Raw genomic sequence first — 26,231 nt, 5'->3', positions numbered from 1 at the left:
GGAGAAGAATAACTGCACTGCCTTGAATACCAGATGCTTCTTCAGAGCTTCAGCAGAAAGAGAGTGCATGGCAGCTCTCATGGCTTCTGTGGTGTGTGGGTGAGGCTCCTCCCAACCTGTCTCCAGCCTCTTTTTACTCCATGTTCAGAGCACAAGCACAGGAAGCAGCATTAGCAACATCAGTGCCTCACAGGCTGTAATCCTGTACTGCCTACCCCCTTGCAGGGAGGAATGAGAGTGAGCTCTTTAAAGAGGAAGGCAGAGGAGTAGAGAAAAGGTAGATCCAATGCTACTGCATCAACTGTTCCTCACACTGTAAGGAAATAACTGAATTGACAGCTCATACGTAAGGATTTACATCTGAGAATTTTCCAATGTGTGATCAAGTCTGTCACTAGCTCTGGAAGGAAAGGTTGGCATGCTGAACTAAACTACTTACTTCTTTTGCCACACATCTGTTACTCTTGCAGTCTACAGGGCTGAGAGTTACTCTGAATTCTGTGTCCCAGAAGGTCTGCTTTATAGGGTTATAACTGAAATACTTTCAACTAATTGATAATTTACCTTCTTGGAGAAAAAGATTCCATCTCTTACCTCATGACCTTCTGAACCATGTTTTACCCCTGGAAACCCATGAGGCTCTTGTAGGCTACTCAGAGCTTGAAAGGGTTTATCCATTCTGCATCAAAGGAATGGGAATATAGAGAGGCCTCCAATCCCCCCCTTCCCTGCTTCTGTAACCTGTTTTATCCTGGCTGAGGATCAGACACCATTCCTCACTTTTCAGAAGCAGACTGTCTTCTAGTTATAGAAAACACAATAAGAAGTCTAGGACAAAACAGCTGCCTTAAGAAATCTGTAATAAAATTAAGTCTTGTATAATGACTCCTTGCGGTTTAGGATGGGATAAACTCGTTCTACCTCACGTGTGCACTGTCCTACATGAAGTCCCCTAGTCATGCACACTTCACAAGCTAAGGGAGAAAAGCATTTGATTCACATTTCACAAAAATAATTGCTAAAATAATGAACATATAAAGTATGACCCACAGAGAAGAGATACCAAATGAAAACTGGTGAGGAGATTCTTTGTATTAAGAGGCCAGTTTATTACCTTGTCAACATTAGCCCGTGTTTTTGCTGAAGTTTCCACATAGTTAACATTCCACTGATCAGCTCTGGTTTTTGCTTCCTCTACAGAAACTTGTCTTTTATCTTCCAAATCTGATTTGTTACCAACTAGCAAAAAAGGAACATTCTCATCTTCTTTTACTCTTAAGATCTGCTCCCTGGAGAGGAAAATAAAAAAGGAAGAAAATTAAGCTTTCCATGAAGTACTATTCTTAGAACACAAAAAAAGAACTCAGACTAAATACTCTTCCATCTTACAGTGAAAACCCACTTATTTCTTTTATGAAGCTTACATAACAGTAAAATCTTAAACCTCATGATGACATTATACAGAATGAAGATTGAGACAGACAGCTAGTCCTCCAGGAAGGAAGGAGGTGAGTAAGAAACTAAATGAGTAGAATAAGATTGGTTTAGGTGAGAATTTATATTAATAAGTCATTCCTTGTAATAAAGGTGTGTCTGGACAGCATTAACCATTGCCTTTATTTGTGACTGCCATTTTTAAGCTACCCAAACTTCAGGTTCACACTTCACTTTTCCCTAATACATGTGCCATTTTTAATGCAGATAAAATGGTTTATAGTATCCACCAAGAGAAAAATCTCTTCCTTTCATGAATCTTCTGCAAGTCGATTACATTTGACCTCTGCAGAGCCTTCCATTCAGTTACAAGCCAGTGTACAGGTATGAGTTCTACATGCATCAGATTTTTAAAGACAGACCCTTCTAGTGTTTTAAATGCTAGGGTGAAGGGTTTAAAGTTGTAAATAAAACCCTGTGCTACGAATGGTTTGGTACATAAGTCCTCAACACTTAAAAAAATAATGAAAGTTTTCTTCTAATTGGAAATGCATTAAAAATACCAGGAATAACAGTTTTCCCAGAAGAGTCACATTCCCTATGGTGTCTCAGAAAGGAGCATAAAGTTAGTAGTGAAATATAGCCCTTTATTGTGGAGCAACTTCTGAAAGCTTGAAAGAATCCACAGGGAAACAAATTCCTTTTGCTGGCTGAGGTAAAACTTGTTGCCACATTTAAAGCTGAATGGAGAGAAGCTGAATAGAGCTCATTAACTGGTATCCTAAAGGGCCTTGATCTTGCATACAGCAGGATCCTACTGCTGCTATCAAAAGCTCTGTGCAGCAGGCAGTCTTGTGAAGGAAGTTATTACTCACTGAGAAACTGCAGACTGCCCAGGATTAGCTTTTTTTCTTAAACCAACGAGTATGTATTTGATGTAGCTTGTAACACCGCATTCAACTCTGAGGTGTAGTTAAAGCAACATTTCTCCTTTCCCTCACAAATACCCACATGAATGTTTTAGCAGGGTCTGCAGCTATCCAGAAGTAGTTTGAATAGACAGTGGGTTAGGAAGGGTGGCCAGAGAGAGAAGAAAACTCAGTGCATTGCTGCATTAGTATGAGACTTCTGCTAAAACCTGGTTTATTTGAACACTAATTGTTCAGGTGATGCCAGACAATTTCACCACATAGAAAGTTAATCTGACAGCAATACAGATGGCAAAATTCTCCTTTGAGCCCTCTCTGAAGACTGATGTCTTCTAAACAAGAAATATTTATACCCTGAATAGCAGTAAACAGCTCTGATGCTGGAGCTCTGCCATTCCAACAGGACAGAATACTATAGAAACAAATATCCAATTGTCACTTTCTTTCATATGTCTCTTAAGTAGCATTCCCTCAGGCTGCTCAAGAATGCCAAAGGTATTTTAACTGTACCTTCAAGAGATATAGGTTACTTTGACACAGAGCAGAAGGAATGCGATTTTTCTGAGTTACATTTTAGCATTTAAGCTTCTACAGTTTCAAAGGCAATTTCACATTCGGAATGGAGAGAGGCTTAATCTCTTCACTGAAAGGATTTTTATTTCCATTTTTGCTGTATCAGCACATGTATTATCAACACACACCCTTGCTGGAAAAGTAGGACTTCTTCTAGAGCCATACAAGATCATGTACTTTGAAGCAATAACAGGATTTTAAACAGATCTGAATAGTTCATTTTGCACTCTAGAAGAGCTCAACTATACTAAATAGTCCTTCACAGTTGACAATATCATCAGTCTGCAAACCAATCAAGGCCTGCCCCTTCCTCTCAAAATATGTAAACATACAGATAATGACACACAAAACTGACCACTAGTGAGATTTTTCTCTTCTTTCTCCCCTCTCCATACCTCTTCCTCCTCTCTTAGAGATAACATTAAATACTCTTGATATGTAGAGGACATTAAATTGAACTGTGACAGTATTTCTGAGATGCAGATAATTTCTGTATTTGTGTCCTGACTTTTCTCTCAAAGGTTTTCTTCTATTCCACTACACTTTGAGCTGGTAAAAAAACACCCTGGTCTTCTTTTGTCCTTTTTTTTCAAACATAGTGCTGAGTGATTTAAATATGCTTCCTCTCTCAACCCAAATTAAAACACCTATACTATACTGCTGCCTGTTCAATAATCTCTTACCATTATAAGGATATCAACATGCTGCATACCTAAAAAGCATCTTAAAAACACTTCTCCTGTTAAATCCGTATTGCTCCAGGAAAAGCCAGTTCCAAATTTTGTTCTTACCACATTGCTCCCCATTAAGCAAAATCCTGACTTTGACAGGAAGTGTGAATGCAGAACTTGCCTTGCAAATTCAAAAATACATCAGTATCCTACACAGAGAAAAATTCCATCCAAGCAAGACTGAAGGGGCAGATTTACAGCAAGCCTTCACAGAAAATGCACAGCTACTATAGACTATTCAAAGATTGTTCTCACTGCTGTCATTCATAAAATCAGCCTCAAGAGGCAGAAAGACTTGTGTTATTGATACTATGCATTTCACTCTCACAGAATACGATTTGCATATTCACGTGACCAGTCATGGTTCTGCTGCCCAGTTTTCAACTGGAATCTGGTCATGACACCTTTATAACTATAAAGTACTCTAGTATAAAGCAGCTGGACATGCTACAGCTGCCCTTTTGCTCCAGGTGGTGCTTCACAGGTCAAAATAAACACAACATAATCCTCTATATGAAGCAAAAACTAAAAAAAGAAAGAGGACAACTCTGCAGTACTGTACTTACATACATGCAACCACACAGCCTATAAGCAATTTTTCTCAGCTACATTATGTCTACTCACAAATACTGCTTCATAGCATAAGTGCCAAGCAACACTGATTTTAAAGTGCAGAAGCCCTCTGAATGTTGCTATGTATCTGCTCTGTGGCAATAGCTTTTTTGGTACTCAGAAACACAGCAGCAAAGATATTTGAAGTGGTAGAGATAGCAAAGGCATGGCTAGGTACCTGTTCAAACCATGATGTGACCACATTAAGAGCTATCATTCAATCTGAACTGTCAAGAGGATAATATAAAACAAACAAAAATATCACTTGTCATTATCTCACTGTAATTAGAATAATTATCTTGCCTTGTAACTTACCTGAAGTCTGCAGTTGCTGCGAAGGATTCCAGCTCTGTAATAGAGAAGACACAAAGAAAGCCTTCTCCACTTCGGAAGTAGTTGTCTCTAATTGCAGCATAGTCCTCCTGCCCTGCTGTGTCCAGTATATCAATTTGGACTTCTTCCCCATCCAGAACCACCTTTTTCCTGTAGCTGTCTGCTTTGGTGGGCTCATAATCTTCAACAAACTAGAAAAAATAACAATCTTCATGATAAAAAAATCATGCCTGTACAATGCAAATGCTTCTATTTGTGTATAAAGGATATAACAAACATCTTACATGGTTACAGTACTAACAAGCATATGTATTTTGGCTATGTGAATTACTAAAATGATTCATAGTTAAAGCAGGTTCTCCATCAGCCCAAACAGTTTATGGTTTTGGCTTTCTTCAGCCATTACAAGGAAATTCTAGAGGTAACTGCACAACATCAATGTCTGTGCACTACCCAAGCCTCTGCTTCTGGTCAAGCACAACATCTGGCTGTGGTCCACTATGCAGGCAGGCAAGCCTGACTTTGAGTATATTTAGTATCAATTTAAAAGGACGCTGAACCTATAACTTCTTCATTTTAATCACAAAGAATGACTTTCACTGGGGAAAAGTAAGGAAACAAGAAACTTGAAGAGCAGCCTAAAAAAAAACATTGAAAAAATGGTCATCATTTCAGACATCATGCAACTCACCTAAGGGAAGCAGCTTTGAGCTGTAATACCTAAATAAGTCCTAATAAATAAGTTCAAATAAATGAACAATGGCAAAAAATACTGGTTATGTGCCAGAGCATCGACTTGCTAAACAAGTCTGAAAAATGCTAGCTTATACCTACACAGGTATCTCTAGAGAGCAAACCACTAATCTTAAAAAGCCTTTTTGTTCAATTTAACCTGACTTCCATACCACATCCTATACATTTAGACTCTTTCTGCAAATAACTGTACTAATGAATGCTTAAATAACACTATATAGCAGACATTTCCCAAGATAATTTCTAGTGCAGATTCTTACCTCATCATACATAAATTGTAGTGTTAATGCAGATTTTCCTACACCACCGCTTCCCACCATGATGACTTTGTGTAAAGCCAAAGAATTCTGTCCTTTAGGCTTATTTGCTGCCATCTTTGGATTGCAGAAAGTTCACAGGTATAAAATGAAAAAAAAAATATCTAGAAGAAAAACATTGCTTTGTTAGTTTTCTTTTCCTTCCCCCACATGCACTGACTAAAGTGGATTTGTTTTAAATCCCTACATATCTAAGTTTTAACTGAAGATAGCAGAACTGAAGCTATCTGCTTTTCCACTAGAAGCCACTCCACAAATCATACCGAGCTCATCCATCCTGCAGCAAGAGCAAAGAAATTCCTTCACCATTTGGAAAGGGCACAAGAGAAAGCATCCAAGAGCAATTAAAGGAAAAGATTTACATCTTGGTATGTAAAGACTTTCAGGGACACAGTGTTGGTCAAGGGTTCTTGGTAGTTTACTAAGCAAGAGCCTAAAGGGAAGCCACAGGGAGTCAACACCATACAGGAAACATGAGATATGACAGCTGCAGGGGAAAGAAAACAGACATTTCAAGGAATTTCTAACTTAAATAGCAAGCACCAAGACACAGCAACAGCAGCGAAGATTAACCAGGGTACTTTTCCAGAGGAAAGAACACAAATGTGTCACTTCAATCCTAAAAATATCCAGTTTCAGTAAGTCGGTCAGGAACTGAAATAATCTAGTTTATACGGAGTGGAAAGATGCAGCTTGTCTTCCTAGACTACAAATGCAGCTAATTCCATGTGTTTGGAATAGCTGTCTCAATCCCACCACTGCTTGCTCAGACAGTCTCTTCTCACCAATACCAAAGGGCTCTATGACACTTAATTCACACAGTTTCACACACGTGCACATGGACAAAAAGTAACAATTCCATTAGGTTTTTATAAAAAATCAGGGTATGTTTTTAGCATACCTCTAACTGCTATCACACCTTCATTTCATTCCCTCCCTATCCCAACAATAATATAATGGCATTCACATTATTTGAAGACAGAGTATTTCATCAGCTTGCACTGTTCTTAAGATATGGTAAAGTCCCTGCACAGTAACAGGATGTAAGCTCCCCCAGATATTTAAGGTCAAAACAAGCTCTGATGTCCAAAAACCACAATGACATTTATGTTACAGAAGGTACAAAATCAAGAGACATCTATAGCAGCAACTGACAGCTAAATGTAACTTACATTTTGCTAATTATAAAGCTCAAAAAGAGCATGCTCACATGGCAACACAGATGTGTGCAGAACTATCAGATGACAATCCAGTGTAGTAACAAGACACCATTACCTCATTACCTTTACCCAGTGTGATCATTTGACAATCTCATGCTAAAATTACATCCTTCTGCATAAGAAGTCCCCCTGTATGCAGCTTAATCAGAAATGCATGACAGCTTTCTGAAAACTTACATCAAAACCCCTAGTTGAGGAACGTGAGCAGTGAGGCTAAGTGTAAAAACATGATGATTGAGGCTTTATTAGGGATTAAGTCAATCCTTCCTGGAATTAAAACAGATGAAGTAGTATACTGGTTTTGGCAGGGAGAGAGTTCATTTTCTTCAGCATAGCTCAGAGTGCCATGTTTTGGTTTTGCGATTAAAACAGTGATCACACACAGATGGTCTAGCTATTACTGAATGGTGCTGACACAGGGTCAAGGCCTTTTCTGGTTCTCACATCCTCTGACAGCAAACAGGCTGGGGCAGCTGACCAAAGGGGTATCCCATACCATGGCTTAGCAAGAAAAGCTGTCAGGGAAGTTTGCTGGGGCTGCTGTTGCTCAGGCACTGGCTGGGCATTGGTCAATGGGCAGTGAACAATTTTGACTTATTTTTAAACATAATCAATTGTCATTATCTCAGCCCTTGAGTTTTCTTACTTTGACCCTTCCAGTTCTCTTTCCCATCCCCCTGACAGGGTGAGAAGAGAGCGAATGGCTCTCTGGTACTTAGTTGCCCGCAAGGTTAACCCACACCCATGTGAAAATCTCTCCGGATCACACCAGTGCCGCTTCCTGTTCTACTGCCAAAGAATCCTGAAAATGTCACTGAAATTAAGTCCCCTAAGTTGTTTTCCCCAGAAAGACTGCGTAACAGAAATAAGCACGAGTATGGTTCTGTGCTAATTGTAGTGATACAGCAGAGAAACATAACTAACATTATGCTACCAGTTCTTTTAAAGAGGAGACATATGAGCACAAAAAACATTTCTCTTTTGGCCATCGTGGCTTAACCACATAAAAACTGAACCACTGCTTGCTTTTTTACGCAAGAGGGAGCCCGAGAACATGAAAATAACTTCACGACGTGTATATTGACAGCCTACACCACTGCATTTTGAACTGCTCCACGTTGTTTTCTCTCTGTAGTTCTCTCTTAAAAGGAAAAACATATTCTGAAGTCATGCTTGTTCAGTTTTACTATGTGCTGCAAATGAGTAGCATAAAGAAAATTCCCCTGAATTCCAGTCATCAACTGACAACAGCTCAGACTATTCTATAAACACTTCAATACTTGAACAAGTCCAAACTAATTCCAGCAGGCGAGTTTGTGCAAAAGCTATCTGAAAAAATTCAAATACACAATAGTAATGTGTGACTGTACTATCTGTTGTAAATTAACCTGAAGACCTTAAGTAGATTGAGCAATGTGAACATTCATATTTTACCAGAAGTTGCAATTCAACAAGCAGTGTCCCAGCCTGACAAAAACTGCCACTTCTTGTACTTTGTGCAACAGTTGACACCCGCTTGAAAAGGCAAAACAATGATGCATTTTTCAAAGCCTTGATAACATCATCCCAAAGCAGCCTAAGAGACTGAGTCAAAGAAAGAAACTGAGAATTAGAAAAACCTGACCCAACCAGTCAAAGCAGTATCCCAAGTCATCAATAATTGTCAGTGAAGAACATTCCAGTAAGATACTGAAGATAGTAAAACTATGCTACCACCGACTTCAAATCTTAAAGGTAAGCTTGTCATAAATACCCTACCACATTTTGTAATGGGAGGAGGCTCAGGGAGGTCAAATTGCTTTCAGGTTCTACACAATCCAATAAAGATATAATGCTGGCAAAATTCAGGCCTGGTGAAAAGTAGACAGTGTGAAAAGAGAAATAAGTTACAAGCAAAGTAAGTACAGTCTGATACTGAGCAAACAACACTCAATCCAGAGAGACTGCTTCAGAACAAGTGTTCTGCCAGTGAGAAAAAAGACCTTGGAAGTGGTAAATTTTAAACTACTACCACATATATCTACCTGTTTCAGTCTGCTTTCAAAAACAAACAGGAACATAGATTCTGATTTTAACAGTAAATCACCCAAGATGAAGTTTCATGCAAAGTGTTTTTTTCTACCCTTAATTTATGTAGCCTGACATTTTCATAAGTAGTATTAATTTGGGTCATATCAAGTTTCTGAATTGTCCTGCTTTATAATGATGACAAAACTGACAGAGACTGTGGCAAGAATCCTGTTGCATGAAGCTCAGAAAAACATACTTGCTTCTTATGGGGGGGGGTACTGTCATTATTATTGTTTTTCTTTATCTTCACAGTGTGAAACTCTTTGGGGGTCAGAAGATAAACACAGGCTTATCCTGCAGTAGAATCAATGCTGTGTCACCCTAGAGCAGAGAGAGGTTCACACAGAGCCAGGGAGGGTGTTGTCAGGAGCTGGATTATCCACTCAGCATCTCATCACACCCACTGGTAATCCCCATCACAGCAATGCAGCTGATGACATATAGGAAAGTTCATTTTTGAGTAGTTCTTTGTGTAGTCCAACGAGTTGAAAGGGAAGTGAAAGCTTCACTGGCTCAACAACTGCCATGTCTTCACTCAGAAGGGCAAGAGAATTGTCTAAGCACCAAGCTATGGATCCGCCCTCACCTCCACTGCAGATCAACTCCTAGCAAACTGCATTTCCCAACATCCATGAGCAGATAAGGGCACAAACAAGCAAATTTCAGTGACTGCTCAGCCAAAGCAAGCAGTTCTCAAAGCTGCTACAGCTGCTTATTGCCTGCTTGCAGGTAACTACCCCCCACAATTCTGTGCTCCATTTAGTGGCAGCATTTCCAATTAGAGCCAGGTTAGGGAGCAATTAGATAAGAATTGCAGAAGTATCAATTGTAATTCATGTTAGCATCAGCAATGACATCCTGTCCAACAGTCTAGAAATACAGTCGAAGGAATGAAGAATCAGCAGCTGAGTAACTTTAAAGATCATCCTTGGTGATTAAGATCACGCAGCAACAGAACTGTTGCCTGTCGTAAGTGACTGGCTTCTACCTGTATCAGTGCTAACTTCTCCACAGCTTCACACCTTACACAGAAAGGTGCAAGGAACACAGTGTTATCTCTGAATCCTCCTGGATTTAAATACAACATCCAGCTCCACTCACCAGAGGAAGGAGCTGGGAAGTGTTCTTGTTAGGAGACTTGGATACAGTAAGCATATAACTCCCACGTACAGTCTTGGAGCACAGAGTAGTTATCCAGATCCAAAGAGCAAGGAAGAAGATCAGATGTCAGCACAAAAGAAAAAAAAAAGGGTTTTATATCCAGTGACAATATTTTCAGGGAACTATCTTTGCAAATACAGGGCAAGGAGGAATTTAAAAGCAGGAATTCTTGATCTTTCTACATTAGTCTTTATTTTGTCCTCCCATCTAGTTCTTCAGCCCAATAAACTGAGACCTAAAAATGTTTATTGGTGAAAAAAAACTTAGTTTTTTTTATCCTCTCACTTATCTTATTCACCTGATATATTTCAGAAGACTTCTCTTAAGTTGTCTATTTCTCAGGTGGCTTTTCCTTACTGAATAACTTGCTCCAAAACAATCAGAGCACGCTTCCTTATGTATCAATGCAATAATCCCAACATTCATATACTAAAAGGGAGTAAAAAAATGAGGCCAGAGTAGCTGCGTACCAAGAGGGCAACAGCCATCCAGCTCAGATTGTCTTCCTTCCTTTAGAGAGAGCACTGGTACAGATTTCTCCCTCTTTAGCCAGCAGCATGTATTTGGGAAATTTATGGGAATAATCATATCTAAGATACCTAAACCTCTGTCAAAATGTACCCAAAACTAGCCAACAGGCCAAGAATTAGCAAAGAACAGAGCATGTGACCAGACTAATTTTCTTAGAGAATGTGACTAAAAGAGTTCCAGAAGCCTGTTTTGATCCCCTGGAGCCTTGTAAATGCAGTGTCAACAGCCAGGGAAGGAGAAGCATTACACCCAAGTCACATCATTACAGGCACAAATTCAGCTGGCATCTTCTGCAGCACTATACATAAAGCTGAATGCAGGCTTTGTGAAAATGCTGTTGCCCTTAGCAGGAGGACTTTGATTTGCTGCAGTCATTTGTTTGAAGGAGACTAGTTAAACATAGCTTTGTGCTTTAAGATAGTTGGTACAGTTAGTATAGTAAATGCTAGATAATAAGTAGCGATAGTGGTGTCTATCTTCAATTACAAAACTATTTCTTGTACAGTCATTTTTATGGCCTTCATAAAACTATTACATCAAAACTAAACTTCAGTTTGTTTCCTTTCCTTTAAGAGATTACATAAAGATTTGCACAACTGTCACATTAACCTCATTACACACTCACTTTTATGATGAGTAACTTTCTCCCCTGAAGACTGTTTGATATAATAAGCATCAATTACAACCGGTAGCTGATACATGGCAGCACCTGCTTAGACTCTGTTACCTAAATTACAATTTGATACATTTGAAGGGATAGGAATAATTCAATTATATGAGCTACCTGCACAGTACTAAGAACTACAGCTAATATGCTTTGACCAGAGTAATTCCAGAAAGGCAAAATATTGTGTCACTCACTTACTGAACAGCTGAAGAACATCTAGTAATGGAGGTATCACTGATGCTGTTCTAAACAAGTAACTCCCAACTTCTTTTTCTAATTGAAGAAACTAACACCTGCACTGCTCTCTACTTCACACTTGGTATTATCTCTCACCTCCACAAATATTAGCTGCAAGTTCTTATCTCATTCTGAAGTGAAAATTTATAGCAATTATTTGACAGTATCCCCAGCTTCTAGAGTGAGTTGGAATATTCTCCAATGTTCTTAATTCCCACAAAGTGATTCACAGCTCTGTTGCCCTGCATGACCTACAAAAAAGTTCATCTTTCTAGAAAAGGCACAGGACCAAGAACATCACCAAGTGTCAACCCAGGAAGGCCCACCTGAATGTGAGGAAGAACTTTACTGTGAGGGTGACTGAGCACTGGAATAACTTGCTCAGAGAGGATGGGGAGTCTCCTGCACTTGAGATAGCCAAGAGCCATCTGGACACAACCCTGAGCAATGTGCTTGAACTAGATGACCCCTGGTGGTCCCTTCCCACCTCAACCATTCTGTGATTTCCTGTCCACAGGGACTACCAAGCAATATAATCTCATCTGTTATTATATAAAAAATAATAAATCACAATTTCATCCAGTTACTTCATTCTTTATCGAGTCCACTCATTTCAGTCTGGTTAACAACAGCAAAACTGTACTTGAAGAATGTATTGCTTAAAAATGACCAGCGCAGCCTAGCACACTGGATGCAAAATATCTGGAAGACACCTCAGGAATGACTCAGATATTCCTGCAACAAAAGCATTCCTGGAAGTGGAGAGAGGCAACTCCAGGCAAGCAGAGTCTGAACCTCCCAACAGCTGCTTTTAATTACAATATTCAAACCAGATCAGCAGAAACACCCCATGACCCAGAAATAGACAGGATATATGAGGACATTGGATGGGATACATGATGCCAGCTGTTTTAGCAACTGGAAAGCAAGGAAGTTTTTTTAGGTTAGATCAGCATTTTTGTAATAAGTGTCATTCCATGCCTTGAGTTTGACCCGTGTTTTTATTACAGTTCTAATGTGCAACATCTGTCAAGCTCTGCATGAAGTAACATCAGTATTTTATTAAGGTAGAACAAATATTTCAAATATTAAATAATCACCATAAATCTTAAGTGACAGCCTAAAGAAGAAATTGAACCGAAATATTAAAATCTATCTTAGAAATGACCAGCCTCATGAGACAATGGAAAGAGGCCGCCTGAACCTCAGCCTCAGAACAAGCTAGAAACTCACAGTTTCCTTAGCTTTCTCCTGAAAATAATCCTTTGACATAAACCTGTTTCACTGGGCATCTGGATTCATAGCTTCCCATGACTTTAACAAGCAGTTAAACCACATTCAAGGTTTCGTAAGAATGCTACTTTCCAAAGCTTTCTAGTGCACACCATAAAAGAAGGTGCTTGTCTCTCCCACACCCACAAATTTACTAAGGTGACTACGCATCTACTAAGTAAAGGGTAGAAAACTGACTTAAGTTCTATCTCTCAGCAGCAGCAAATTTCCTCTGGCAAAAGACCTACATTTCCCAGCTTCTTGAGACAGGTACCTCAAACTGCAACCATATCCAGGCATTGAAACGTGAAGAGACAACCAGTGAACTCTTCAAGTGACTGAGGCAGCATCCATTCTATAAATCACATGATGCTGCTATAAAGAACAGTGGTCCCCACATACCTGCACTGTTAAGACATCATAAGAACCGAGATCCCTCCAACAAGAAGTCACTAAATCACTAGCAAACAGTAAACAAGTTGACTTTACAGAAGTCTCTCCAAGGCTCCAGAGGGCCCTAGTGCCAGCTTCTGGGCACAACGATGAACAACGCAGCAGCTTCTGAAGTAAGAATAGATAACGTATTCCATATGTTTTAAGTTATCATTTCAGCACTTTGTTACCAGAAAGCCTCTGGCATCCTGCAAGAAGACCTCTGGAGAAGCACTTGCATAAAGAAATTTCTTGAAACCCATATGGGAGCAAGGCAAGAAAACCTTGACAAACTGAACAGCAGAAATAGTCTGGAACAAAACCAAGGTCTTAAGATTCTAATCCTTGCAGTGTACTGAGAGAAAATGAAGCAGCTACATCACTGTCTACATAAAGAGCTGACAAAACACAAATCTCAACTGTGTGTGCCTGCAAGGCTGATAAAAACTGAACCAGCTACAGCCTGACTAACACTCCCATATCCTTCCTTCTAATAGCAATGGTGCTTGCAACAGCCAGGTGGCAAAGCATTCGGAAGTTACTCTAGACAAAAAATAACCTATACTGGTTTTGGACAGATACCTGGATAGCTAAACAAGCTTGCTAGCACAAGTGGCAGACCAGAAAAACACAAAGCTGATGAAATCCATCCGTAGCTCCTGAAGGAGCTGGCAAATGAAGTTGCTAAGCCACTGTCCATCATATTTGAAAGATCATGGCAGTCAGGTGAAGACAGAGCCTTGGGTGACATGGTTTAGTGTGAGGTATCCCTGCCCATGGCAAGGAGGTTGGAACTGGATGATCTTAAGGTCCTTTCCAACCCTAACTATGCTATGTTTCTAAATCTGCAACGTTGAACTTTAGCACCTCCAGCCTATAAACACTGTGGAAAAACAATGCAAGTAAGATTTCCCAACCATAGTATAGCAGCTTTTGAAGATTCCTCACTTTTTCTAAGTTTTGTAATGGTTATTGCAGGACATTTGGAAGAATTCTAGATACTTGCAATGGTTTATCTGAACTGATCCCGAGATCAGCAGGAAAAGTGGCAAACTCAAGCACAGTGTCTCAATTAACACCACCAACAAGCTTGTTTTCACAGTTCAATTGACTAAAGTTACACTGTGAAGTAATTATGGTAATACACACATTTACGTGAGACTCTAAACACTTTCTGCTTCCTTAGGGTCACTATGTGGCTGGCACCCTATCTCAGTCTGTTCTAATCACTGGGGGAACTTGATTTCTGAGGCTGATGGTGTTGGAGTGCTGCCTTAACATAAAATGGAAGAGCCATGTCTTTCTCTTAGATTAAGCTTCTAAATACAGAGGTCTGTAATCTAGCATAGTAACAGGAGGTATTAATCTTGTATCAATTTAACATTATACACCATGAGGAGACAACAGTAATGGCAATCATGGTAAAAGGAATAAACAATTACATATCATCCCGTCAAAGCTATGCAGACTTGCATGGACTCAGAGGCAAGACAGACAAACAGGTGCTATGCTCCTACAGCCCATTTTCTAGCATAAGCAAAACTAAGAAAGAATGAAAGGCTAAAACAGAAGAGGGGGACATCTGCAGAAGAGGCTCCCACACCAAATACCCATAATCAAGTCCCTTGACAAAAGTCAGGAATGTTCCATTCATGAGAGATGCTACATAAAGCAGATGCTACTATGGAATTTTACTCAGCATTCAGATTCAGAATCATAACAGATTCTCTTCTTCCCCTTTCATAAAATATAAAGGGCAACGCATAGCCTACAAGATGATTTTTAGTAACACAGGATCAACAACTCTGGGTCTTAAGGTAGTGCTCTTCAACTAAGGACTGAGCGGGAAGCACTTCAAGAATACATTTAAGATAGTGGCACCTAAGACATACAAGCTACAGCCATTTTCACCCTGCGTGTCAAGCTTAAGAAAGCACATTTGGAAGCTAACTTATCAGTGAAAAGTCAGGCATCACTCACACCTGCACAAAGCTGCTGCTTACAGCTATTCAGTAAAGCAACAAAAATGGAGTTCCCTCGAAGGCACTATGCCAGAGCTTGCAGCATGAGTTCAGTGGTTCACTTGTAATAGTTGTTCCAGAGCTCTGCATTCAAAAAGTTGCTTACAGCATATTCGGTATCATAAACCCATTTCTTGTCAACCATACTTCGAAAGACATCCACATCACTGTGTCCTTTTTGCCCCTGTACAATTAAACTTCAACATTCACTAAAGAAATTTAAGGAAGATTTAAATACAAGCACTTCGCATTGCCCTAAGTAAATTATTTAAAGTCTGAAGAAGGCTTCCAAAAGACACACTTGAAAAATACAGGCATGCCAGAACAAGTCCATTCATCAGGTTTTCCTCTAACACAAGTATCTTATTAGTTGTTAGCAATCCTATACTCTTCCTTTAGTTAGAGGTTCAGAATATCAGATGTGTATTTTCTAGAAAAAGCAAATATCCATATGGTCATTTTTACAGCCAGGAAGGATGACCTAAGATCCACACTTACTAAACCCAAAACTCCACCCAAATAGTTTCACTGCTTTATAGACAGGAAAGTTAACTTCTGACAGAGAAATCTAGAAACACAGGGTATTTGCAAGGCAAAAACAAGTTCATGGCAAGCTGCATTCAGCTGTCTTGTGAAATTTATTGAACAGATGCTACCTGCATCCCTTCTATAAGTTAGGATTCTGGCTGGTAGAAGCAGCCTTGTTGTGTTGCAAGCATCTTACTTCACAGGGAGACAAGTTCTGATAGTGACAGTTTACAGAGTTTATCCCACTCAAAACAACCCATTTTGCATTATTCGCTAGTCATGTAGCATTACAGTGAAAATACACATGAACACCCTTAAATTCTCCCAAGGTATTAGCACAGACAGAATGAACACAAAAGCCTTGAGTAATGCTCCTATGAAATTCCTAACACAGAAAAAGTTTAAGCTTTCAAATAAAGCATTTTCGAGGCAGGACCACCTTCTTCTGTGTGGTCAGTGCCCCGCTGGCTGAAGGTTCAACAAAAGTAGAGCAGAAATACCAAAATACACTACCCTTCACATCTTATTAAGTGGCTCCTGGCAATGAAGGATGCAGGGAACAAGTGCTCCAGCAGGTGCAGGCACATCTATATCAAAGGCCACAGCACAAATGGCGCAAAGACCCAGCACCGGACATCAGCAAGAGACATCAAGAAGCAGGTACCACCAAATTCTCTGTTTCCTCTTCACAAACACAGGCAAGTGTTCTCTCTCCCCACAGGCAGACTGCATCAATACACCAGCCAAACAGAACCTCATAAAATAGGAGCATGTTGGATTTTGCATTTCAAAAAAATTCCTTTTTATTCCTCTAAAGAATCATCCAGCTGTAGCAAATAAATTTCATTAGTGAAATCTGACTTGGCAAAGTAAGTTACTTCATTCATTTTATGACTTTGCCATCTGTTTTACCACCCAATTACAAAAGCATAAGTACTCTTTTGTAGTATTATTGCAAGAGCATTACTTTTGTAGCCATATTTTGTTGTGGTAACTTGTCCCCTTGTTTACATTCTACGCAGTGCAAAATCCTAGTAACTTTTTCTGTTTTATTCAGGAAAGAGGATTTCATATGCATGACTCATTGAATGAGACTGGTTTGCAAATACACAAAGGCTTGTAATTAACCTTTTGAGTCGGTGATTCAAGGACAGGAGTTGTTATAGACCTAGTGTTGCATGGTAATACAGCATTCATGAAGTTGAAACACTGGTTAGTCTGTTTCCTCCCAGTTTTTAGATACTGTTTGTCCTAAAACTATTGGAGCTATGATCTGAAAAATTGGTAGAGTCAACCTAGTTTTACCTAAAAGACCCATCTGGGCAGTTAATTGTCTTTCAATTCAACATATGCTTGCCAATCATATGATACATGGTAGGGTTCCATGGGTATTTCACATATTATAGGCATAAAATATGCAGTAGCTAGAAAGAGATGGCATCCAGTTAGTGAACTTTGTACGAAATGATTACTATTCATGTCAATTTATCAATTTCCACATTCAGTGCCAGTGGCAGGTTTCATCCTGCCCTGCTTAAACTACAGATCAGACTTTTCTTGCAGTACCAGAGAAGACATTTCCAAATTAAATGCTTTGAAATTGTAAAGTAGAAACTTCTAAAATCTGCTTTTTGTTCCTATTTGAATTATTATAGCTGTTATCATGCACACAGTAATCCAGAAAACTGCAGAGTTGCAAAATGATTTGCAAGAAGGTAATTGTGTGAATTCTAAGTTTTAGCAGAACAAGCTATCTAAAAAATGGTTTTTACACCGCAACGTGTGAAAAATCATGGATCAAATTCCGAACACAGAAACACACATAATGTTCATTTTAGGCTATCTGGGTAACCAAATGAAGTAGCTGTCAAACTTCCAATAAGCAACCTAAAAATTAGTTTTGTAATTCTTGTTACTGGAAAAGGCACTGATAAGGACGGTATACTATTGCACATCATTAAATGGATCTCAAGCGTGTTTCTCTTCCTGTGGCCAGAAGCAAAATCAAAAGCTAAAAGCATTCCAGTGGTATTCACAGAGCAAATCCGGTTTATTTTAAAGGTTAGTCTCCCAGGAAAGAACTACTATAAAAATCCATGGTGAAATCTGGTATCTTTCTCAACATTTAATTGATTTAATTCTACATGTCATAACACTAAACACTACGAAGTGTGAGCTGTATTCCTTTCTGTACACATGACCTTTTAAATTCCAGTAATAAGTATGCGACCTAATACCTTTCCCATGTTACATGCTGTAACATAGGATTTCCTCTGTCCTACAAAACCTTCACTACTGCTGGCTTACGAAAACATTTTATTTCCAGCCAGTCACTTACATGCTTTCCATTCATCTGCCATACTTCTAATAGCATCAGTTATCCACAGAGTCAGAAGCTAATTTTAAAGGGTTTTTTTACTTGAGGGATTTATTTCTTTTACCTTAACTCACACACAGTCCAAGTCCTGCATAAAGCCTGGAAAAGTTAAGTGTTGTTAAAAACCAGTCCTGTTGTTCACAGACAATGGTCAGCATGAAAGACTGTTGAGAAGCAGAAATCATGTTCCTGAAAGATCTCTCCTTCAAATTAATGACAATCCAAGAACAGTTGTGCCATCCTGACTGGGTTAGTTATGAACATTTCAGTATCTTATCATAGTGTATATCACAATAGTTTATTAATTTTGGCTTTTTAAATCCTAGTATTTGGCTACAAGATTGTTTCCGCTTCAGTTTCTCTTCCCAGGAGTATTTTTCCCCTGTATCTATAGAAGTCTTACCTCCCAAGGCTGCAGGAAAACCTCTTAGAATGATTACAATACAAAACATTACTCCTCAAGCAATAGATGGTTTTCTTGAAATTTTCCAAATGACACTTAAAATCACTAGAACTTGTTTTTGCAATGCTTTTCAAAATACTCCAGCCTGATGAATCTCATTTCAATTATACATGTTATATACATGGTCTCAGCTCTAACTTGCACATCTTGCAGAGAAGAGTGGTTTTGTTATATTGTTTCATTCCTCTATCCACTTTGATTGCAAGAGCTATAAAGCTCAACTTTTGCAAGACAGAAAATATGAGAGATACAGGTTAACTTTTATTTCATTTTAAGATAAAGATGATCTTCTAGTAGAAAAGTTGAACATGTGCCAAACCAAGTTACCTAAAAAGATTAACTTTCCCAATAAGATCCAATGAAGAACTTTAAAGAGACAAGACAGTAAAGAGACTTCTCAAAATAAAAAACAGGACATTCTAGGGTTTTTGAATGAATCCAAACCCAAACATTTTACTCTTTGACTCTCGGGCAAAGAGGAGTTGAGAAATTCCAGCAGCTACACTATAGAATCTTTATTTTATGTGTAACAGTGAACCCATCAGTAAAACTAATAACGACATGCCCCAAGTTAGTGACAGGAGCCAGTTGCAACAGAGTACACATAGAGGCTTTCCTAAAATATTTTGTGGGTCAGCTACTGGCCTCCTGAAGAACAACATCAATCTCCAAAAGACAGCCTCCCTAGATCTGAGCACAGGAAATGCTAGTTGGCAATGGGATTCCTTAACAAAGCACAGAGATGCTAAAGATGTGCAATATATCTTGGTCAAATGTATTTTCCTTCACAGCAGTACCGTAAGGGTAAAAGTTGAGATCATGACTTAAGATCCAAGTTGTTATCAAAACAAGATGTAAGAAAGAGGACTGAGACATAGCTTGAATTAAGATTTAGAATTTAACTCCTCTAAGTCCAAAAGGCAGCAACAGCTCCTGCTTAACTCTTACACAACACTGAAATAATTTCCTCACAGAAAGAATGCTGACCCTGGAAAACCCACTTGGTTAACTTGACCCCTTTTAATATTTCTGAAACAAAGGCACTCACTGTTTTCTTAACTAACTGTTCTAGAAACCGTCCTTTATGTTACACTATACACTACAACAAAACAAGACTGATGCAAACCAAATTAATAGTTCAGAATAGCAGCTTTCTTATTGGGTTTTTTTAAATCACAGCCTTTTAATTTCTTATTATTATTCTTATCACAGTCTTCATTAAGCAGGGATAAACAATCAAGTACTAGCACTTTACACATCTCAGGTTAGTGGGTACCTTCCCGCAGGGGCACTCCAACATGCTGCAGATTGTGCAGAATTTCATTATTAAAGTTACATGTAAAAATCTCTTCTTCCTTGCAACACTAACCATTTACTAACATTGTAGAGGAGGAACTTGCTCAACAGAAAACAGTTTCTGATATTTAGTCTAATGCATCTACTCTTTAAATTTTGAATTACAATAACAGACTGCATAGAGAAGGAGTCTAGAGTGAAGTGTTTTCCTTGTAGGTTAAGTTTTTTTGGTTTATTATATATTTTATTTCCAGTGCATACAAATGAACTGACATCTCAAAGCCATCATGCCTGATGATCAGCAGGCAAAAAATACGCAACCTGGAGCATGAAGGAAAGATGCTGTAAGAAATCGTAACCATACAGACCAGTGCTGAGTCACTGACTTCACAATGTGAACTGTATCAATGTAAAACAAATTTCATACTCATTTTCACATCAGTGACAGCTTCAAAAATGTCAATGTATAAAAAGAGAATTCAAATTGCAACAAGGTGTGCTGAGCTATAAGTCACTAAAACACTGCAATGAACTCTTAATTTGGATACTGATCAATATGAATTTTGACCTGACAGAAACCAGTTGTTAAGAGTGTGTGATTTGAAGTGCTATATCTTAAAACACAGGAGTTCTGAGGATCGAAATAAAGCTTTATTCTCATGTTACACCACAAAGGTGGAATTAATTTAGGTGGTTAAGTGTGTAAAAATTTTATAATTTAGCGGTGTCATACCAAAATATATCTTCCACACAATAACCACTTTAACTCAGTACCTGATTTTGCTTACTTTGATGTCCACGGGTAACAGTGAGAGATGGTTAAGAATGAGCTTCTACCAGCTTTGCTTTGAGTAGGGCCACTGCGTCCATCTACCATAACTTTATTTTTCATTACATCTCCTCTCTTTGTGTTCTCTCACCTCTCCTACACACCTCTCTGTCTCCATTTTAATCCCCTCTATGCACAGCCTGGGTACTTCAGTGTTATCAAACCATGGCGTGACCTCACCTGTCAAGGGTGGGTTTTGTGACTGACACAGCATGCCTGCAGAGGGTCACATTAACATTGTTTTCCTGTCTGTATGACTGCTTTTATTTTGAGGTCTGAGATAAAACCCCATTGGGTAAAATGTTGCTGGAATCTTCTACTTCTATGATAAAGCCCTTTTGGGAAACAGCACAGCTATACCAACAAGACTACAGTGTTCAAATGACAGATCAGCTCTGAACTGTCTCATGGGCTTGAATGGGTGTCCTAGCAAAAAGAAGGACCTGTCTGGAAAACTTCCATGTTTACTGCACTCTAATGTTGACGGAAACATTTCTGCCTGTTTATATGTGGGTGTTACACAAGCATTCTCAGACTGCTGGAGACAAGGATCGGAGTTACGGATCAAGTCTAACAGTAGCACAGAAGGGTATTAAGTTAGCATTGCGAAGAGTAAAATGAAACAGGTACCAAGGCCTGAAAGCATTGCTGATCCCTGTTACCTACCTACCACGCACAGATGCCAAGATTCTTTGCAAAATCCCATTTTCAGTAATTTGCAGGAATACTTTTTTGGTCATACAGTGTATTTACATGCCATTTTTAAATGAAACCTTGTGGGCCACTGCACCAGACATTCCCATACTCTTGCATCAAATGATGTAAACTTACTGTTACAAACACAATACAATAAATTAACCGTACTGGTAGGAACTCAATGTATACTGTAATCACTCGGGCTAAGGAGCCAGCATCACAAAATAAGCACTATCAATTCCACTAAAATAATGACTGCAGAGTTACTATGCAACCAGCTCTCTTTATATGTCTTGTTTGTGCTACCTTCTTTGCATTCTTGGCTCCTCTCCCTATTAGCATTATAAACTGATTACAGCATAGCTCATTTTGAATTCTCTACTGTAACTATTTTTCATTAAAAATGAGTTCTCTTTGTGTTCTCTCATGTCTCCTACACACCTCTCTGTGTCTCTCCATTTTTCTCCCTCTGTGCACAGCCTGGACACTTCTATGTTATCAACCTATTGCCCTGAAGGTGCTGGGATTTTGAAAGCTGAAACAAAACACTAGTAGTAAAGACTAAGCCACCCTCTAGGCAAAGGGAATCGGTTATAACATCGGGTAGTTCTTTCTGACTTGCTCCCACCACTAAATCCAGTGCTGTTTTATCTGCAGGGATCTCAGAATTGGTTTTGCTGCTCTGTAGAGCTCCTAAGATTCAGAGTATAAGCCTAACCTGATGGCTGCACATCCCCCAAACAGATCTGACAAGCAGCTATATCCACTGACAAATCCTTGACTCAAAATAGTTAGGAAAACAGAACAAGAAGCAAAACTGGCTTTAATACCTCCCTGATCTGTTTGCAAGACACATTTGCTATAGTTAAAGTGACTCTTAAGTTCTTTACATCCAAAAGGGCTATAAATAGTTTCAGATTCTGCAGACATTAAGAGTTACTAATAACATTTTAGAACTACCCTGAGAGCTGACTTAAGTACTGCAACAGACTAATAACATATAACCATTGCTTCCCTACTTAGTAATTTATAAAATATAAAACATTCTGCAGAACATTCAGTTGCTGTACTGTAATTCTACCAAATATTCTATTTTCTTGGTTCTTCACATGAATTCTTCATATGGGAGGAAGGAGACTTAAAACAGTTGTCCCGTAATTGCGTGTGTGATGTGGGCAGGCTATTATATGTTCACAAGAATGCTGTCACTAGCCTATTAAACTACCTTGTTCACTTAAAACAGGTTTCAATTTAGATGTAAAGTAACTTCAATAGCTTGGAGCCATTAGAAGTTTACTGGAAGCTGGTTGTAATCACTCTCAAGGGGATGAGGCGTTCCCTGTCCAGAACACATGACATCAGCGACTTACTCCCAGGACCACTGTACCCTATAGCACTTCTTTATCATATCAAATCAAAACAAATCTTTATCATATAACTATTTCTTCTTCAACTGTGAAACTGCAGGGAAAACAATGCTGTTGTCAGTGAGCCAAAAACACAGTTGCCAAAACAACTTTTTACGTAACAAGTCGCTGTGCCCACATTACTCTTTGGTACCCAAGACTGCCATACATCAGTTCCTAACACAGCAACATCCTTTACCTCAGCAATGATTTCCTTCCAAGCCAGACACGCCTGAAATTTAACAGGAGTAGAAGCTCATTGTAGACAGAACAACCCTTGCAACAGGTATATGCAGGGATGCCAGTGCATGCTTTAAGTGAGGTTAAGAACACAACCATCCTTATGCAAGTCAGTTGGAATACAGAAGACACATGGACCACTGCAAGGTCTACAACACCACTTAACAGCCATGTGCTCCTCCATGGTTGCTTTTAGCCAGCACTGCTTTATCCTCAGGCACATTCCTCCCTGCCCCTCAGCCCCTCTCAGTGAGCTTACTATTTCTGTTGATTATTTATTTATATATATATATATATAAACACATGCCCATAGGTGACTTCACAACAAATGCACAGCTAGATGTTGTTCTAGTTTTCTCTTTCATGGCAAAAGATCCTCTCCTTAAGGTCTAAACAGAAACAATAAAGACAACATTATTTCAACATTGCCAGAGTACATACAACTCAAAATACTCCACATTAAAACTGTTACATTTTTTCCCTTCCTCAAACTCAAAAGAACACGACAAAGCAAAGACCAAGCTCAAAGAATGGGCAATAAAACAAAGGAATAAGTTCACTCTTTGGTATCACAGCTTATTTAAAGACACAGCTGGCCTCTCATGCAAAAAAAAGGCATTTTTTGATCTTTCTGTGCAACAGTATGTCCCATTTGTAAAAAAAAAATAATAAAAAAGGGAAACCCATTACCAGCACTGACAATTCTTACAACTTCTGCCATTTGGAGGCTTCCACAAACCACATTAGACAAGCTGTGTCACACGCGCAGACTGAAGGGTTTCAACATCAGAGATTTACATATCACATCTTCATTCCATTAAGAATGCTCATGGTTTCCCAGGATTTAAATGTTGAGGTGCATGCTAGTAGATGAATAAGTCAGCTGAAGAGGATTTTCCAGTTATAGAATATAATCCACTTGCAATCACCTAATTGTCTTGATAACTGACAGAATAGCCAACGTTTTCTCCCAGTCCACCCAGTTTTCTCCCAGTCCACCCAGCTCCTGTCTTTTCAGACTTTGATTGAAAAAGACGAAGAATGACTGACAACTTTCCATGCAGACCTCTCCATTACCTATCTCCAGACATCAAAATGCCAGCAGAGGCATGGATCACTTTAACTCATACAAGTGTAAAGGTTTGCACTGTCTCTTTCCAATAAGAACTGGAAACATGAAGTTGAAACAAAACATTAGGGTCATTTTGAGTTTGAAAAGGAACATGTTGGCAGTCTTTCTGCCAGGACAGCTCAGGGATGCTACAAATCAGACAGGCAGATCATGCATAAGAATCCCTCTCCAGATGACTCTTGGGATACATATGGCCCACTTAACATCTTCATTTTTAAACAGACTCAATTAAGGGAAAGGAGCTAAAACTACCAACTTCCATTTAAAAGAAACCCCAAAGCAAACACCAGATTATTTACCTTACCCAATATGTGAGCACTGAAAGGCACCTTTTATTGGGGGAACTTAACAGGCGTACTTTGTACTTGTTCCTTTTGTTGTAGGCCAGGTCAAGCCATCGTTACCAGCAACGCCTTTTAGGGTGCACCACCACAGCCGAGAGCAGCGATTCAGTCTCACACAAACACTGCTCTTGCTCATCCCGACGCTGCACCGCGCCTCCGGCACACGGGCCCGGCCGGGGAGCACAGCCCCGGCCCCTTTGTTCAGGCACCGGCACGGCCGCGCTCCGCCCCCCTCAGGTGCGGGCGTTGGCCGCGGTCACCCCGTGCCCCGAGGACGGGGACGCCGCACCGGCCCCATGCTCCCGCGGCCACGGAAAGCAGCCGGACCCCTCCGCAACCTCGGGGGCTCCGCCGCCCGCGCCCCTCAGCGCCGCGGCGGGGAACGGCAGGGCCTGGGGCCGGACGCCCCCAAGGTCGACGCCCGTAACCTTCAGAGAGGGGACGGGTGGCGGCTGCCGGGCCCCCGAGGGAGGCTGCGGCCCGCGCCCGCCTCTCCCCACACCCCGGGGCGGGGCCGCCAGGCACAAGCCGCCCGGCCAGGGGCAGCGGGGCGGCTTCCGCGCCTCAGCGCAGACCCCCGGGGCTGGGGCCAGCGGCGGGCGCGGGGGTGACGCCCGCCCTGCCGACAGCTCCCGCCGCACCGGAGCGCTCCCCCTGCGGCAGGCAGGGAGGGGTGGCCGCGCTCTCGCCGCCCCATCCCCCGGTGGAGAGGCGCCAGGCGGCTCCTCACCGCGCGGCCTGCCCCCGTCCCCCCTCCACCCCGGTGCCGCCCGCAGCTCACCTGCGGCAGGCCGGCGGGCCGCGCTCCGGTGCCCGCTGGAGCACGGACTGTGGCGGGCGGAGCCGGGCGGGGCGGCGCGGCCGAGGGCAGCCCTGGCACCGCCCCCGCGCGCTCCGCCGGCCGCGCGCGGCTCTCGGGACGGAGGGGGCGGGGCGCCGCAGAGGCACGAGCGTCACGGGCCGAGGCCCCGCCCACTGGCGCTGCCAGCGGAGGGGAGGGGGCGGGAGCCAGGGGCCGGGGCGGCGCAGGCGCAGTGGGTGCATGGCTTCGCGGGGGCTTGGGGGTGGCTGTGGGGAGGAAACTGCTTCCGGTGGGGGGGGTCCGCGCGGAGGCGGTTGAGGCTGAGGGGAGCCGGTAACGGCCGCGTGGGGCCCGTTCCCTCAGGTAGCGCCATCCCCTCATCCGGCTGTGTGCCAGCCGCTGCCGTAGTGCGAGGCAGTGAGACAAACACGATAGCTTCATGTCAGCTCACTCTTCCCCGCAGCTAATCCCCGAGTAGATGAGGCATGTTCTGCCATGGTAAGGAGATGAGTTCCTGACGTCTGTCGCTAGGTTTGTAAACACCTCTATTTGTAGTGGTGAAAGCAGAACACGAGCTTCCCTGAGGGAAAAGGACAAGCTGAGGAAGTGTTTAATATACCGAGTGTAAGAGGAATTCACTGGTGGAAGGGACCACGAAGCACTGAAATTATTAGGGATTTTTTTTATAGTCACAGAGCCTTCCATGTGTGAGGGGGTTACAGATGCCAAACGAAGCAGGGAGATAGAGTTCCTGTGTTAATAATTCAAATAATCACGATGCCCTAATAACTTAAATCTTACTGTTAAATCATTAGCTTAAATTGG

The 26,231-nt window shown here is 40.9% G+C and overlaps 1 protein-coding gene across 1 annotated transcript in view; it reads right to left on the bottom strand.

The window, feature by feature from the left end:
- Nucleotides 1–25,468, bottom strand: part of RALA (RAS like proto-oncogene A) — a 30,455-nt gene extending 4,987 nt beyond the window's left edge. Inside the window, exons 1-4 of the mRNA XM_034061046.1 lie at nucleotides 25,386–25,468; nucleotides 5,626–5,786; nucleotides 4,595–4,803; nucleotides 1,115–1,289 (exon numbers count right to left, since the gene is read on the bottom strand). Coding sequence (XP_033916937.1) covers nucleotides 1,115–1,289; nucleotides 4,595–4,803; nucleotides 5,626–5,739 — 498 coding nt within the window. The 5' untranslated portion in view covers nucleotides 5,740–5,786; nucleotides 25,386–25,468. The remainder of the gene's footprint in view (nucleotides 1–1,114; nucleotides 1,290–4,594; nucleotides 4,804–5,625; nucleotides 5,787–25,385) is intronic.
- Between the last annotated feature and the right edge of the window lie 763 nt (nucleotides 25,469–26,231).

The sequence above is a fragment of the Melopsittacus undulatus genome, chromosome 1 (genome assembly GCF_012275295.1).
Source record: "Melopsittacus undulatus isolate bMelUnd1 chromosome 1, bMelUnd1.mat.Z, whole genome shotgun sequence".
Taxonomy (NCBI): domain Eukaryota; kingdom Metazoa; phylum Chordata; class Aves; order Psittaciformes; family Psittaculidae; genus Melopsittacus; species Melopsittacus undulatus.
The sequence above is the reverse complement of the archived record's forward strand: the minus strand, read 5'-3'. Positions and strand labels throughout refer to the sequence as shown.